The sequence below is a fragment of the Oncorhynchus masou genome, unplaced genomic scaffold (genome assembly GCF_036934945.1).
Source record: "Oncorhynchus masou masou isolate Uvic2021 unplaced genomic scaffold, UVic_Omas_1.1 unplaced_scaffold_739, whole genome shotgun sequence".
In the NCBI taxonomy this organism is placed as follows: Eukaryota; Metazoa; Chordata; class Actinopteri; order Salmoniformes; family Salmonidae; genus Oncorhynchus; species Oncorhynchus masou.
In genome coordinates, this window is record NW_027013845.1 from 371,221 (window position 1) to 385,985 (window position 14,765).

The 14,765-nt window shown below is 44.2% G+C and overlaps 1 protein-coding gene across 3 annotated transcripts; it reads right to left on the reverse strand.

Moving 5' to 3' along the window:
- Positions 1-570: 570 nt before the first annotated feature.
- LOC135537272 (E3 ubiquitin-protein ligase TRIM39-like) lies at positions 571-14,139 on the reverse strand. Of its 3 annotated transcripts, none has more exons than XM_064963465.1 (10): positions 14,074-14,139; positions 9,426-9,559; positions 9,073-9,223; positions 8,572-8,655; positions 7,545-7,664; positions 7,185-7,328; positions 6,405-6,552; positions 4,565-4,591; positions 3,845-4,004; positions 571-1,328 (listed from the first exon to the last, which is right to left on the reverse strand). In XM_064963465.1, the coding sequence occupies exons 2-10, from the start codon at positions 9,554-9,556 to the stop codon at positions 944-946; spliced, it is 1,350 nt and encodes a 449-aa protein (XP_064819537.1). In that variant the 5' UTR covers positions 9,557-9,559; positions 14,074-14,139; the 3' UTR covers positions 571-943. The 3 variants fall into 3 exon arrangements, with proteins under 3 accessions (XP_064819537.1, XP_064819536.1, XP_064819538.1); XM_064963464.1 differs by having other exon boundaries at positions 3,845-4,007; XM_064963466.1 differs by lacking the exon at positions 4,565-4,591 and having other exon boundaries at positions 3,845-4,007.
- Positions 14,140-14,765: the final 626 nt, after the last annotated feature.

Consider the following 14,765-nt stretch of genomic DNA (forward strand, 5'->3'; position numbering starts at 1 on the left):
ACCGCCTGAAATGACAGCCTGTTCTGGTGGGATGGAGTTTTGGCCTGCCTGGTGACATCACCAGCTCATAAATTGGTAGTAGACCAATAAGAAAGAGAGTTCCAAACCTCTCTGCCAATAACAGCTAGTTTTCAGTTTCCCCCTCCCTTACTCAGACCACTCCCAGACAGTCCTAGCAAAATTATTTTTGAGAAAAAAAATTTAGAAGCTAATTTTTTGTTTCTCTTTGACCATTTCAATTGAAAACAATCACAGTTCGGCACTTCATTGTTACCCAGAAATGATTTGACATTTAAATAAAAATGTCTGCATTGGACCTTTAAGAAGTTAGGGGCACCAGACAGTCACAGGAGAACCAGAAAAAGAGATGATCGATCCTACCTTTCAAGCACATCACCTGGAGTATCTATCCAGCTGTTAGCCAGCTGTTAGCCAGCTGTTAGCCAGCTGTTAGCCCGCTATTAGCCCGCTGTTAGCTAGCTGTTAGCTAGCTGTTAGCTAGCTGTTAGCTAGGTAGCATGACTGGACAAGGTTGATACATGAATGGTCAAGGTTCCTTGTAATCAAACAAACAGTTAGGGCCTGCGGCACGGTTTATGAAATGACTCAGTCATTCTAGAACTAGAATGTATCTGAATAATTTACAGATGTTTTAATGATGCACAGAATAAAAAAAAGTCAACACTTTGTAAAAAAAATATACATTTGAGGGTTCATATATACTGCATAAATTACAATTAAAATAAATTATAGCATTACTATTGATTACCCAGCTCATTGCCTGACAACACAAACACTGCATTAACTCAATATTAGGAAAGTAGACGGTTTTCCAACTGAAAATACAAACGTGAGAGAGGACCGAGTGAGCCTTCCTCTACATTAGGCTACATAATGACATGATTAAATGACTATTCCAGGCGTGGGGGTTAAGTCAGGGGGCTCAGATGCTACAGAAGCTAGTACTAATAGTCAGAGGAGCGATATTCCTGCCCCCGTGTTGCCTCCCAGGACTAAAGAGTGGGTGTAGTCTATCAGTGAAGACATCTGTAAACGTGTGGATGTGAACCCCGGTCTCCGCGCAGTAGAAGGACACTCGGCCCTCCACGTAGTCCAGAAACACCCCCACCTTCCTGGGCTTCTGCTCCAGGCCCACGGGGGTGACAGTGGGGGAGGTGTTAGCTACGTATTGACCCCCGCTCTTTAGGCTCAGTGTCCAGAAGCCATTGGCTGGGCTGACTGTAAACTTCCCTTTCCTGTTGATGGACTGTCTGGCCACGCCCAGGTTCCACTCTATCTTCTCTCCCACCTCCACCTCCCAGTAGTACCTGGAATGGAGTCAACATTAGTCCATTAGTACCTGGAATGGAGTCAACATTAGTACCTGGAATGGAGTCAACATTAGTACCTGGAATGGAGTCAACATTAGTACCTAGAATGGAGTCAACATTAGTACCTGGAATGGAGTCAACATTAGTACCTGGAATGGGGTCAACATTAGTACCTGGAATGGAGTCAACATTAGTACCTGGAATGGAGTCAACATTAGTACCTAGAATGGAGTCAACATTAGTACCTGGAATGGAGTCAACATTAGTACCTAGAATGGAGTCAACATTAGTACCTGGAATGGAGTCAACATTAGTACCTGGAATGGAGTCAACATTAGTACCTGGAATGGAGTCAACATTAGTACCTGGAATGGAGTCAACATTAGTACCTAGAATGGAGTCAACATTAGTACCTAGAATGGAGTCAACATTAGTACCTGGAATGGAGTCAACATTAGTATCTGGAATGGAGTCAACATTAGTCCAGTAGTACCTGGAATGGAATCAATGTTTTTCGTCATTACAACTGATGAACTTTGCATTGAAGTCCAGTCCAAATTTTCATCATTCTAACTGATGAACCTTGTATTTTAGTCCAGTCCATGTTTTCATCATTATAACTGATGAACTTAGTATCGAAATCCAGTCCATGTTTTACTACAGCACTAGTTAAGGTAGTTGAATCTGACAATTAATCTTAATGGTTGTACAGCCGTCTCAAATAAAACTGCGAAGGACCTCGGCATTACGCTGGACCCTGATCTCTCTTTTGAAGAACATATCAAGACCATTTCAAGGACAGCTTTTTTCCATCTACGTAACATTGCAAAAATCAGAAACTTTCTGTCCAAAAATGATGCAGAAAAATTAATCCATGCTTTTGTCACTTCTAGGTTAGTTTACTGCAATGCTCTACTTTCCGGCTACCCGGATAAAGCACTAAATAAACTTCAGTTAGTGCTAAATACGGCTGCTAGAATCCTGACTAGAACCAAAAAATTTCATCATATTACTCCAGTGCTAGCCTCCCTACACTGGCTTCCTGTCAAAGCAAGGGCTGATTTCAAGGTTTTACTGCTAACCTACAAAGCATTACATGGGCTTGCTCCTACCTATCTCTCTGATTTGGTCCTGCCGTACATACCTACAAGTACGCTACGGTCACAAGACGCAGGCCTCCTAATTGTCCCTAGAATTTCTAAGCAAACAGCTGGAGGCAGGGCTTTCTCCTAAAGAGCTCCATTTTCATGGAACGGTCTGCCTACCCATGCCAGAGACGCAAACTCGGTCTCAACCTTTAAGTCTTTACTGAAGACTCATCTCTTCAGTGGGTCATATGATTGAGTGTAGTCTGGCCCAGGAGTGGGAAGGTGAACGGAAAGGCTCTGGAGCAACGAACCGCCCTTGCTGTCTCTGCCTGGCCGGTTCCCCTCTTTCCACTGGGATTCTCTGCCTCTAACCCTATTACAGGGGCTGAGTCACTGGCTTACTGGAAGGGGTGCGTCACCTGAGTGGATTGATTCACTGATGTGGTCATCCTGTCTGGGTTGGCGCCCCCCCTTGGGTTGTGCCATGGGGGAGATCTTTGTGGGCTATACTCAGCCTCGTCTCAGGATGGTAAGTTGGTGGTTGAAGATATCCCTCTAGTGGTGTGGGGGCTGTGCTTTGGCAAAGTGGGTGGGGTTATATTCTTCCTGTTTGGCCCTGTCCGGGGGTGTCCTCGGATGGGGCCACAGTGTCTCCTGACCCCTCCTGTCTCAGCCTCCAGTATTTATGCTGCAGTAGTTTATGTGTCGGGCGGCTGGGGTCAGTTTGTTATATCTGGAGTACTTCTCCTGTCCTATTCGGTGTCCTGTGTGAATCTAAGTGTGCCTTCTCTAATTCTCTCCTTCTCTCTTTCTTTCTCTATCTCGGAGGACCTGAGCCCTAGGACCATGCCCCAGGACTACCTGACATGATGACTACTTGCTGTCCCCAGTCCACCTGACCGTGCTGCTGCTCCAGTTTCAACTGTTCTGCCTTATTATTATTCGACCATGCTGGTCATTTATGAACATTTGAACATCTTGGCCATGTTCTGTTATAATCTCCACCCGGCACAGCCAGAAGAGGACTGGCCACCCCACATAGCCTGGTTCCTCTCTAGGTTTCTTCCTAGGTTTTGGCCTTTCTAGGGAGTTTTTCCTAGCCACTGTGCTTCTACACCTGCATTGCTTGCTGTTTGGGGTTTTAGGCTGGGTTTCTGTACAGCACTTTGAGATATCAGCTGATGTACGAAGGGCTTTATAAATACATTTGATTTGATTTGATTTAAGGTAAAGAGCCATGAGTGAATCCTAACTTCTACTTAAGTTTGAATCCCCACAATAGTTTCAGTAAAGTTCAACAAACAAACCATATCAGCCGTTCTAAGAACCATAGATATATGATCATAGATCTTTATGATAATATAGATATGTAGATATAGAATTCTATTATACAGGCAAACAGTATAAAGAGGGACATTACAGTACCTGCCGCTGCTGAAGGACTCTCTTCCCAGGACGTTGGCCACGCGGTCAAACCTCTTGGGGTTGTCTGGGACCTCCTGGTGTTTGTCTGTGTGTCGCACCTGTTTCCGGTCGTCTGAGACCGAGAGGAAGGCGTGGGCCGTCTTGGGACTCAGGGAGATGTCTACTAGGGTAGAGGAAGGAGAGAGAAACATATAAGTGCCATGGCAACAGAAAACTCACCTTGGTAAAACAAGTACTTTGAATGCCGCGATTCTTAATTCAATATCAAATTATTTTCTGAGTAATAATTATGTATCTTACTCTAATAGATTTCCATTAAAATGGGCAAAAATTTGAAAAGTATTTCTCAAGCAAGATTTTGGCTCGGATTGTCTGGGAGTGGTCTGAGGGGGAGGGGAAAACTGAAGACGAGCCGTTATTGGCAGAGAGGTTTGGAACTCTCTTTGTTATTAGTCTATTAACCAATTTACCACATTGTGATGTCACAATGGAAAGCCTAAACTTCAGCCCACGCACACCTGCTGATTAAGATTGTATTTTCAACCAAAAACGATCAGGAAGTAACACTTTTCCACACTTTTACAGTGTTAGTTTCATCAGCTGTTGTACAATATGATATAAAACACAGAAAAACTGAATTTTGACTGCACTGGTCCTTTAAGAACAACAAAAAAATAGATATTATGGAGCATCTAACTCTTTGGGCAGGTGGAGACATACCTGTGTATTTCTGTATTTTCTTCAGCTCTGCAAAAGATAACAGTTCCAGTAAGAATCCTTCTTCAGACTAACAGATCTGACATTTCACTCACCCTAAAGATAACTGTTCGATAAGAATCCTTCCCAGACTAACAGATCTGACATTTCACTCACCCTAAAGATAACAGCTCCATAAGAATCCTTCCCAGACTAACAGATCTGACATTTCACTCACCCTAAAGATAACAGCTCCATAAGAATCCTTCCCAGACTAACAGATCTGACATTTCACTCACCCTAAAGATAACAGCTCCATAAGAATCCTTCCCAGACTAACAGATCTGACATTTCACTCACCCTAAAGATAACAGCTCCATAAGAATCCTTCCCAGACTAACAGATCTGACATTTCACTCACCCTAAAGATAACAGCTCCATAAGAATCCTTCCCAGACTAACAGACCTGACATTTCACTCACCCTAAAGATAACAGCTCCATAAGAATCCTTCCCAGACTAACAGATCTGACATTTCACTCACCCTAAAGATAACAGCTCCATAAGAATCCTTCCCAGACTAACAGATCTGACATTTCACTCACCCTAAAGATAACAGCTCCATAAGAATCCTTCCCAGACTAACAGATCTGACATTTCACTCACCCTAAAGATAACAGCTCCATAAGAATCCTTCCCAGACTAACAGATCTGACATTTCACTCACCCTAAAGATAACAGCTCCATAAGAATCCTTCCCAGACTAACAGATCTGACATTTCACTCACCCTAAAGATAACAGCTCCATAAGAATCCTTCCCAGACTAACAGATCTGACATTTCACTCACCCTAAAGATAACAGCTCCATAAGAATCCTTCCCAGACTAACAGATCTGACATTTCACTCACCCTAAAGATAACAGCTCCATAAGAATCCTTCCCAGACTAAAAGATCTGACATTTCACTCACCCTAAAGATAACAGCTCCATAAGAATCCTTCCCAGACTAACAGACCTGACATTTCACTCACCCTAAAGATAACAGCTCCATAAGAATCCTTCCCAGACTAACAGATCTGACATTTCACTCACCCTAAAGATAACAGCTCCATAAGAATCCTTCCCAGACTAAAAGATCTGACATTTCACTCACCCTAAAGATAACAGCTCCATAAGAATCCTTCCCAGACTAACAGATCTGACATTTCACTCACCCTAAAGATAACAGTTCCAGTAAGAATCCTTCCCAGACTAACAGACCTGACATTTCACTCACCCTAAAGATAACAGCTCCATAAGAATCCTTCCCAGACTAAAAGATCTGACATTTCACTCACCCTAAAGATAACAGTTCCAGTAAGAATCCTTCCCAGACTAACAGACCTGACATTTCACTCACCCTAAAGATAACAGCTCCATAAGAATCCTTCCCAGACTAACAGACCTGACATTTCACTCACCCTAAAGATAACAGCTCCATAAGAATCCTTCCCAGACTAACAGACCTGACATTTCACTCACCCTAAAGATAACAACTCCATAAGAATCCTTCCCAGACTAACAGACCTGACATTTCACTCACCCTAAAGATAACAGCTCCATAAGAATCCTTCCCAGACTAACAGACCTGACATTTCACTCACCCTAAAGATAACAGCTCCATAAGAATCCTTCTTCAGACTAACAGATCTGACATTTCACTCACCCTAAAGATATACAGTAGAATAATCCAATCATTTATCAGATGCTGACAGATGTCTAATCAACACAAAACATGTGGTCTACTAAATTGTTGAGGGTGGATGTAGAACTGTAAGAGATGGATCCAGTATGATATGATCGTATCTGTAGTGTAAATACTAACCAGCTTTAGAGAGTCTACAGAGCTCTCCTTTAACCATGTCCATCAGGTCTGACACTGCTCTCCTGGTCACGCCCATACAGGGGTCTGTCTCCATGGAAACCTTGGACCAGTCCCTCCTCTCAAAGTAGCCCGTGGTGGAAGTGGTGCTCTGCAACGTTCATAGAGGACAAACAAACAAACACGGTTATATTTTAAGATTAAATATAAGTGGTTGGGAGACTAATTTAAGGGTTCAAGCCTTTTCTTCTGTAGCCATGATAATTAATAAACTCTGTTTTTGTTAATGGAAATGAAAACATGATGAAACAAAGATCAACATGTAGACCTACTGTGTCCTAATCTACATTATAAACCAGGTAGTTTGGGTCCTGAATTCTGATTGGCTGACATCCGAGGTATATCAGACATTATAAACTGGGTGGTTCGAGCCCTGAATGCTGATTGGCTGGATGTCGTGGTATACCACGGGTATGAAAGAACATGTATTTTTACTGTTCTAATGACGTTGGCAACCAGTTTTAAGGTGTGTATCCAGTCCGTACTCTGCTTTGCGTCGTGCATAAGAACAGCCCTTGGCTCTGGTATATTGATTATATGCCACACCCCCTCGGGCCTTATTGCTTAAGTATATGATTACCGCTCTGGGGTGAAGTTTCCCCAAAGTACAGATCTAGGATCAGCTACCTTTCCCTCAATCTGAACCTTAACCATTAGTGGATAAAATGCTAAACTGGTCCCAAACTGGCGTCTAGGGGCGACTTCACCCTACCCCATGCTTACCACTGCAACACTCTTCTGACCACCACCACCACCACAGAGCTCATCATGGCTCTGCTGAGAATGACAAGGCCCCAGGTCAGTGTCTCCATTCCTCAGCTGTAGAATCTCCTGTTCCAGCTCCTTCACCAGCTTCTCAACAATCCTCTAAAAAAAACACAAACATTGTTACATTTGGTATATTGACAATCACATTGTATTCTGTCAATAGGTGGTGGATGAGGTCAGTTTTCCCCTTACTATGTAAAGCGCTTTGTGTAACTCATTCACGAGAAAGGAGCTAAATAAATCCAATCCGTTATTATTTTTAATCTAAGTTTATAAATTGATAAATAAATCAGAGTATTACTGTACATTACAGACCTCCTCCTCCCCCTGTCTCTCCTCAATGGCTGCCACCACGGCCTTGTGGCTCTTCTCCATGGAACTGACAAGGGCAGAGAACACCTTCTGGCTCTCACGCACTTCCCTCACACACGAGTTCTGATTGGACAAAAGACATGTCTGTATCTCAGACGAGTTCTAATTGGACAAGAGACGGTCAATATCTCAGACATCAGCTCTGATTGGATAAAATATATGTCTGTATCTCACATCACTTTAAGATGATAAGGTGTGATTGGACAAAACATGTCTGTGGTAAGGGTGGTGGATTTGTCTAACCCATCTAGATCTACATAAGGGCGTAGGGTGTAGGGCCTCTCTAACCCTGTACCTGGAGATCTACCATCCATTAGGGCCTCTAACCCTGTACCTGGGGAGATAGCATCCTGTAGGGCCTCTCTAACCCTGTACCTGGAGAGATACCATCCTGTAGGACCTCTCTAACCCTGTACCTGGAGATCTACCATCCTGTAGGACCTCTCTAACGCTGTACCTGGAGAGATACCATCCTGTAGGACCTCTCTAACCCTGTGCCTGGAGAGATACCATCCTGTAGGACCTCTCTAACCCTGTACCTGGAGAGATACCATCCTGTAGTTCTCTCTAACCCTGTACCTGGAGAGATACCATCCTGTAGTTCTCTCTAACCCTGTACCTGGAGAGATACCATCCTGTAGGACCTCTCTAACCCTGTGCCTGGAGAGATACCATCCTGTAGGACCTCTCTAACCCTGTACCAGGAGAGATACCATCCTGTAGGACCTCTCTAACCCTGTACCTGGAGAGATACCATCCTGTAGGACCTCTCTAACCCTGTACCTGGAGAGATACCATCCTGTAGGTTTTCACTACAACCCTAATCTAGTGCACCTGATTCTAATAATTAGCTGGTTGATAAACTGAATCAGGTTAGTTATAACTGGAGTTGGAGTTAGGTAGCTCTCCAGGAACAGGCTTGGAGAGCCCTGGTGTAGGAGCTAGGGGCCCATTTGGGATCGGGACTCACTTTGAGGAGCTGCAGGGAGTGTCTGAGTCTGTCAACTTTCTTCAGTCGCTCCTGGATCATCTGGTCAATGTCTACAACCTGCGGCTGCAGAAGAGGATTACAGCAAGGTATCATAACATCAAGAGGATTACACCAAGGTATCATGACATCAAGATGATTACACCAAGGTATCATGACACCAAGGTATCATAACATCAAGATGATTACATCAAGGTATCATGACACCAAGGTATCATGACATCAAGATGATTACATCAAGGTATCATAGCATCAAGAGGATTACACCAAGGTATCATAACATCTAGAGGATTACACCAAGGTATCATAACATTGAGAGGATTACACCAAGGTATCATAGCATCAAGAGGATTACACCAAGGTATCATGACACCAAGAGTATTACACCAAGGTATCATGACACCAAGGTATCTATTACAGGTACACCGTAGCCTCTTGAACCTCTTAATGTCACAATATGTTGCACTAAGGTCAGTAGAGTACCGTGTCGTGGCTCTCCTCAGGGCTCTCAGTCCGTGTCTTCCTGTAGTTGTCACAGACGTCAGCCAGGATGCGGTTGACACTAAGGTCTGGCCTGGAATGGAACAACCTCTTGCAGAGGGGACAGTAGTCTGAACGGTGCCGGGTCCAGTACCTGTAATGAGCCCAGTCCATGTTTTATTATGCTGATGATACGCTCAGTACTCCAGTCCATGTTTTACTCATGCACTATTTGAGCTTCAGAGCTAGTGAACAACAATGTATGGATCCTCTGCAATGCTTTCAATAAAGTTCAACAAACGATAGACACCCCCGACCTCCATTTTTTATAATCGTAAGATAAAGAGGGGACGTACCCACACAGGCAGGCCTGACAGAAACTGTGGCCACACGGAGTAGTCACGGGACTGCTGAAGATGTCCTTACACAGCGGGCACAGGAAGTGCCTCTCGGAGACGAGGCTGATGGTAGAGATGGTAGATGCCATGCCCTGGAAGAACACCATAGAAGTCAATCAACTCATCCTTTCCGTACCCCTCTTTTCCCTCTGCCCCGCTAATCCATCTCTCCACCCTTTCCAATTCCCCTTTTTCTAAAAGGTCCAAGTTCAATATATCACGAGATTAAGCATGAAACACTTTGTAGTAACAGATACCTGTAGTGTACTGCCTCTCATTAACAGGGAATCAACTTTCACTGGGGGCATGTTCCCCCCCCCCACATTCTGAAATTGCATCTTTATCTCCGCCCATTGCTATTGTAATGTGATACAAAAACAAGGCACTGGAAGGCTTTAGGACCATGAGGACGTCTCCGAGCGGTCGCGTAGACTGTTTGGAAAATATAAACATGCCCCACCCCCCACAGTTTTATCATTGCCGTCCCCTCACTTCTAAAAACCAAAGTTACACCCCATTACATATCAATATAGAGATGAAATGTCAGGTCTCTTTGAACACCTTCATGTTCTTGTCACGTTATACTTCCATTTGATTGGCCAGACAGAGTTCACTGGTACAGTTTTATTTTTAAAACAAGTTATTGAAGGTTTCCCCCATTCATTTTCTCCCCACGGAAGGAGAGCGTGCGTTAAAAGCCACAGTATTCACTCGCTTCAAGGTTAAACTGAATCAACTAGTCAGTTGGGTTACACTGCCTTCAGAAAGTATTCAGACCCCTTGACTTTTTCCACATTTTGTTAGATTACAGCCTTATTCTAAAATGTATTAAATTGTCCCCCCCCCTCCCCCTCCCTCAATCTACACACACACACACAAAATACCCCATGATGAAAAGCAAAGCAAAAACAGGTTTAGACATTTTTGCAAATTTATTACAATTTTTAAAATGGAAATATTGGTATTATATTGGTACCCCAGTGATTACAGCATTGAGTCTTAGTAATGACACTACAAGCTTGGCACACCTGCTTTTTGGGGGGTTTCTCCCATTCTGCTCTGCAGATCCTCCCAAGCTCTGTCAGGTCGGATGGGGAGCGTTGCTGCACAGCTATTTGCAGGTCTCTCCGGAGATGTTCGATCGGGTTCAAGTCCGGGCTCTGGCGGGGCCACTCAAGGACATTCAGAGATTTGTCATGAAGCCATTCATGCATTCCCTTGGCTGTGTGCTTTGGGTCATTGTCTTGTTGGAAGGTGAACCGTCGCCCAGTCTGAGGACCTGAGAGCTATTAAGCAGGTTTTCATCAAGGATCTCTCTGTACTTTGCTATGTTCATCTTTGCCTCGATGCTGACTAGTCTCCCAGTCCCTGCCGATGAAAAACATCCCCACAACAGGATTCTGTCACCACCATGCTTCACCGTAGGGATGGTGCCAGGTATTCAGTCCAAAGACATCAATCTTGGTTTCATCAGACCAGAGCATCTTGTTTCTCATGGTCTGAGAGTCTTTAGGTGCCTTTTTGCAAACTCCAAGCAGGCTGTCATGTGTCTTTTACAGAGGAGTGGTTTCCACCTGGACTTAAAAGGCCTGATTTGTGGAGTGCTGCAGAGATGGTTGTCCTTCTGGAAGGTTCTCCCATCTCCACAGATTAATTCTAGAGCTCTGTCAGTGACCATTGGGTTCTTGGTCACCTCCTGACCAATGCCCTTCTCCCCGACTGCTCAGTTTGGCCGGGCGGTCAGCTCTAGGAAGAGTCTTGGTGGTTCCAAACTTCTTCCATCTAAGAATGTTTTGGTACCCTTCACCAGATCTGTGCCTCAACGCAATCCTGTCTCGGGGCTCTACAGACAATTCCTTCGACCTCATGGCTTGGTTTTTGCTCTGACAAGCACTGTCAACTGTGGGACCTTATATAGACAGGTGTGTGTCTTTCCTAATGATGACCAATCAATTGAATTTACCACAGGTGGACTCCAATCAAGTTGTAGAAACGTCTCAAGGATGGTCAATGGAAACAGGATGCACCTGAGCTCAATTTTGAGTCTCATAGCAACAGGGTCTGAGTAAATGAGGTATTTCTGTTCATAGATTTTTATAAATTTGCCCCCCCAAGAAATCTAAAAAACTGTTTTTGCTTTGTCACCATGGGGTATTGTGTGTAGCTTGCTGAGGATTTTTATTTATTTAATTCATTTTAGAATAAGGCTGTAGTGAAAAATACTTTCCTAAGGCTGTTTTCTCTCAGCAAGGAATATAATAACAATAACAATAACAATAACAATAACAATAACAAAGACTGATTCATTCAATAACCTCTTTCCCATTTTGCTGATAAATAACAAGCTGAAGAAGGACAGAGGTTTATAAAACTCATCGGTTCTGAAACCCAAGGACAGTGGAGGGCTACTGAAGTTAAGATGTTAACACTGACTAGAGGGAACATATAGTATTTTGTCTTAAATATAGTGTGCATCTAGGATCCTCTCTGAAGTTCTGGAGACTTCAATAGATCCAGACCCGATTCTGATAATCCTGGGAGTGTGATTCCCTAAACGGATTAACCCACAAAAACAACTCATCTCTAATTTCTGCAAAAAAACTAATCTTGTTGTTTTTGGAAAAGGAGGAAAGCGCCCTCTACCAAATTATGGCTCAGCAATTGGCAAACACTGTACACTTAGAAAGAATTAGATATATTCTGAACAATAAATTATCAACATTTGATCAAATCTGGCAGCCTTTCCTCTCCTACTTGGACCAGTCGGTGCTGTGAATTTGTACTTATTAACGCACTCTCAATTGTAATATTTGAATCTACCTAATCTACCTAATATAATCTAATAAATGGGGGGAATAAGTGGGGGGAATAAGTGGGTGGGAATAAGTGGGGGGGGAATAAATGGGGGAATAAGTGGGGGGGAATAAGTGGGTGGGAATAAGTGGGGGGGAATAAGTGGGGGGGATAAAGGGGTGGATAAAGGGGGAGTAAGTGGGGTGGGAATAAGTGGGGGGTTTTAAGTGGGGGGGGAATAAGTGGGGGGAATAAAGGGGGGATAAAGGGGGAGTACGTGGGGGGAATAAGTGGGGGGAATAAGTGGGTGGATAAAAGGGGAGAGTCCGTGGGGGAATAAGTGGGGGGAATAAGTGGGGGGGAATAAGTGGGGGGAATAAAGGAGTGGATAAAAGGGGGGAGTAAGTGGGGGGGCATCTACCATCTTTCTTTCTTACCCTATTCTGTATGTCGTGTTATATTTGTTTTGTACCCAGAACTCTGGGTCTTGTTGTTCCTGTCTGCTCTCTTATGTTTAGATAAGAATTGTACACTTGTCTTTTATACCGAAACACCATTCTTGTGTGTGTTCAATAAACAATATTTGAAAGAAAATATAGTCTGCATCCTAAATGGCACCCTATTCCCTATGGGGCCCTGGGTCAAAAGTAGTGCACTATCAAGGAAATAGGGTGCCATTTGCAGTATTGGAGAGGAAGTCATTTAGACTTGGTGCAGCCAACAGACTCCCAACATAAAAGCTATGACCTCATGTCCTTGACATCACCACAGCGAGCAAAGTCACATTCCAGCTAATCCAATCTGATTGGATGAAAGACAGGACGTGGAGATTATCAAAGGAAGTGAATTGTTATCAACTCCATGGTCAAACATGTTTCTTTATCAAGCAGTGAAGGTGTCATTCAAAGAAAAGTGTGTCTGTCTCTGTCTTTCTGTCTGTCTGTCCGTCTCTGTCTCTGTCTGGCTCTGTCTGTCTGTCTGTCTGTCTGTCTGTCTGTCTTTCTGTCTGTCTCTGTCTCTCTGTCTCTCTGCCTCTGTCTGTCTGTGTCTGTCTCTCTGGCTCTGTCTGTGTCTGTCTGTCTGTCTGTCTGTCTGTCTGTCTGTCTGTCTGTCTGTCCGTCTCTATCTCTCTGGCTCTGTCTGTCTGTCTCTGTCTCTCTGGCTCTGTCTGTCTCTGTCTCTGTCTCTGTCTCTGTCTCTGTCTTTCTGTCTTTCTGTCTCTCTGTCTGTCTCTCTGTCTGTCTGTCTGTCTGTCTGTCTGTCTGTCTGTCTGTCTGTCTGTCTGTCTGTCTGTCTCTGTCTCTCTGTCTCTCTGCCTCTGTCTGTCTGTGTCTGTCTCTCTGGCTCTGTCTGTGTCTGTCTCTGTCTTTCTGTCTGTCTGTGTGTTTGAGAGACAGAGAGCGTAACATTCCCTGGTATGCAGTAGAACAGGTAACACCGAGTATTCTGTTACATAATGAAGGAATCAACACAACACTCAACACCTGCATGACCTCTTCCAGCTGTTATTCTCACGAGAATCACAACTGTTTTGTTTTTACCTCAAAGCGCTGTTGTATGTCCTCTCTTTTACCAGTAAAAAACAAACAGTGTAGTACCTATAAAGTTGTGACTTCCTGAACTGAGAAGAGTGTCGCCCTGACCTGTTCAGTCGTAACCATGTTGTAAAAGAAAATGGATGTTCCACCTACTGTTCTGAACAGAGAGCCAACGTCCTGACAAGGAGGATTGATTAGAATAAGACGTATTGTTCCCAAGCTGTGTTCAATATTTACAACCTGTGTTCAGTACGATGTTAACAAGTTAAACCTACCTGTCCCACTTATTCCTGGCCAGGTGCTCAGAGCTTCGGTCGCTAGTCAGTCTGTGTCTCTTCCTGTATTCCAGAGTCCAGGTGACAGGTGAGAGTTCCTAGAAGGTGCGTGTGGGTGGGGTTTAATCCAGGTGTGTTCAGCTGTTGTCAGTCAATCAGGCGTTTGTTTTGGGAGGAGCCTGTAACCTTAGACATTGGCTACGTCCCAATTATCTCTCCTTCCTCCTGAAGTGTGCACTTCACCACTCCCCACGAACTTAAAAGCATTTGATTGGTGGAGCCACGGACTGTAGGCTCCAATCTGATTGGAGGACGTATTTCTATATTTCCTATATTCATTTAAAATAAGTAAAAGTGAAGTAAACAAGTTGCACACTTGGGGAGAAGGGCAATGTTAGGTAAGGCTCCACCCTGTTAGAGCTGACAAACAGCAGCACTGGGCCCTACAGTTGCTCTGGTCCAGGGTGTTAGCGCTGACAAACAGCAGCACTGGGCCCTGCAGTAGCTCTGGTCCAGGGTGTTAGAGCTGACAAACAGCAGCACTGGGCCCTGCAGTAGCTCTGGTCCAGGGTGGTGTGGGCCCTAGAGCTCTGACAAACAACAGCACTGGGCCCTGCAGTAGCTCTGGTCAGGGTGTTGAGCTGACAAACAGCAGCACTGGGCCCTGCAGTAGCTCTGGTCCAGGGTGTTAG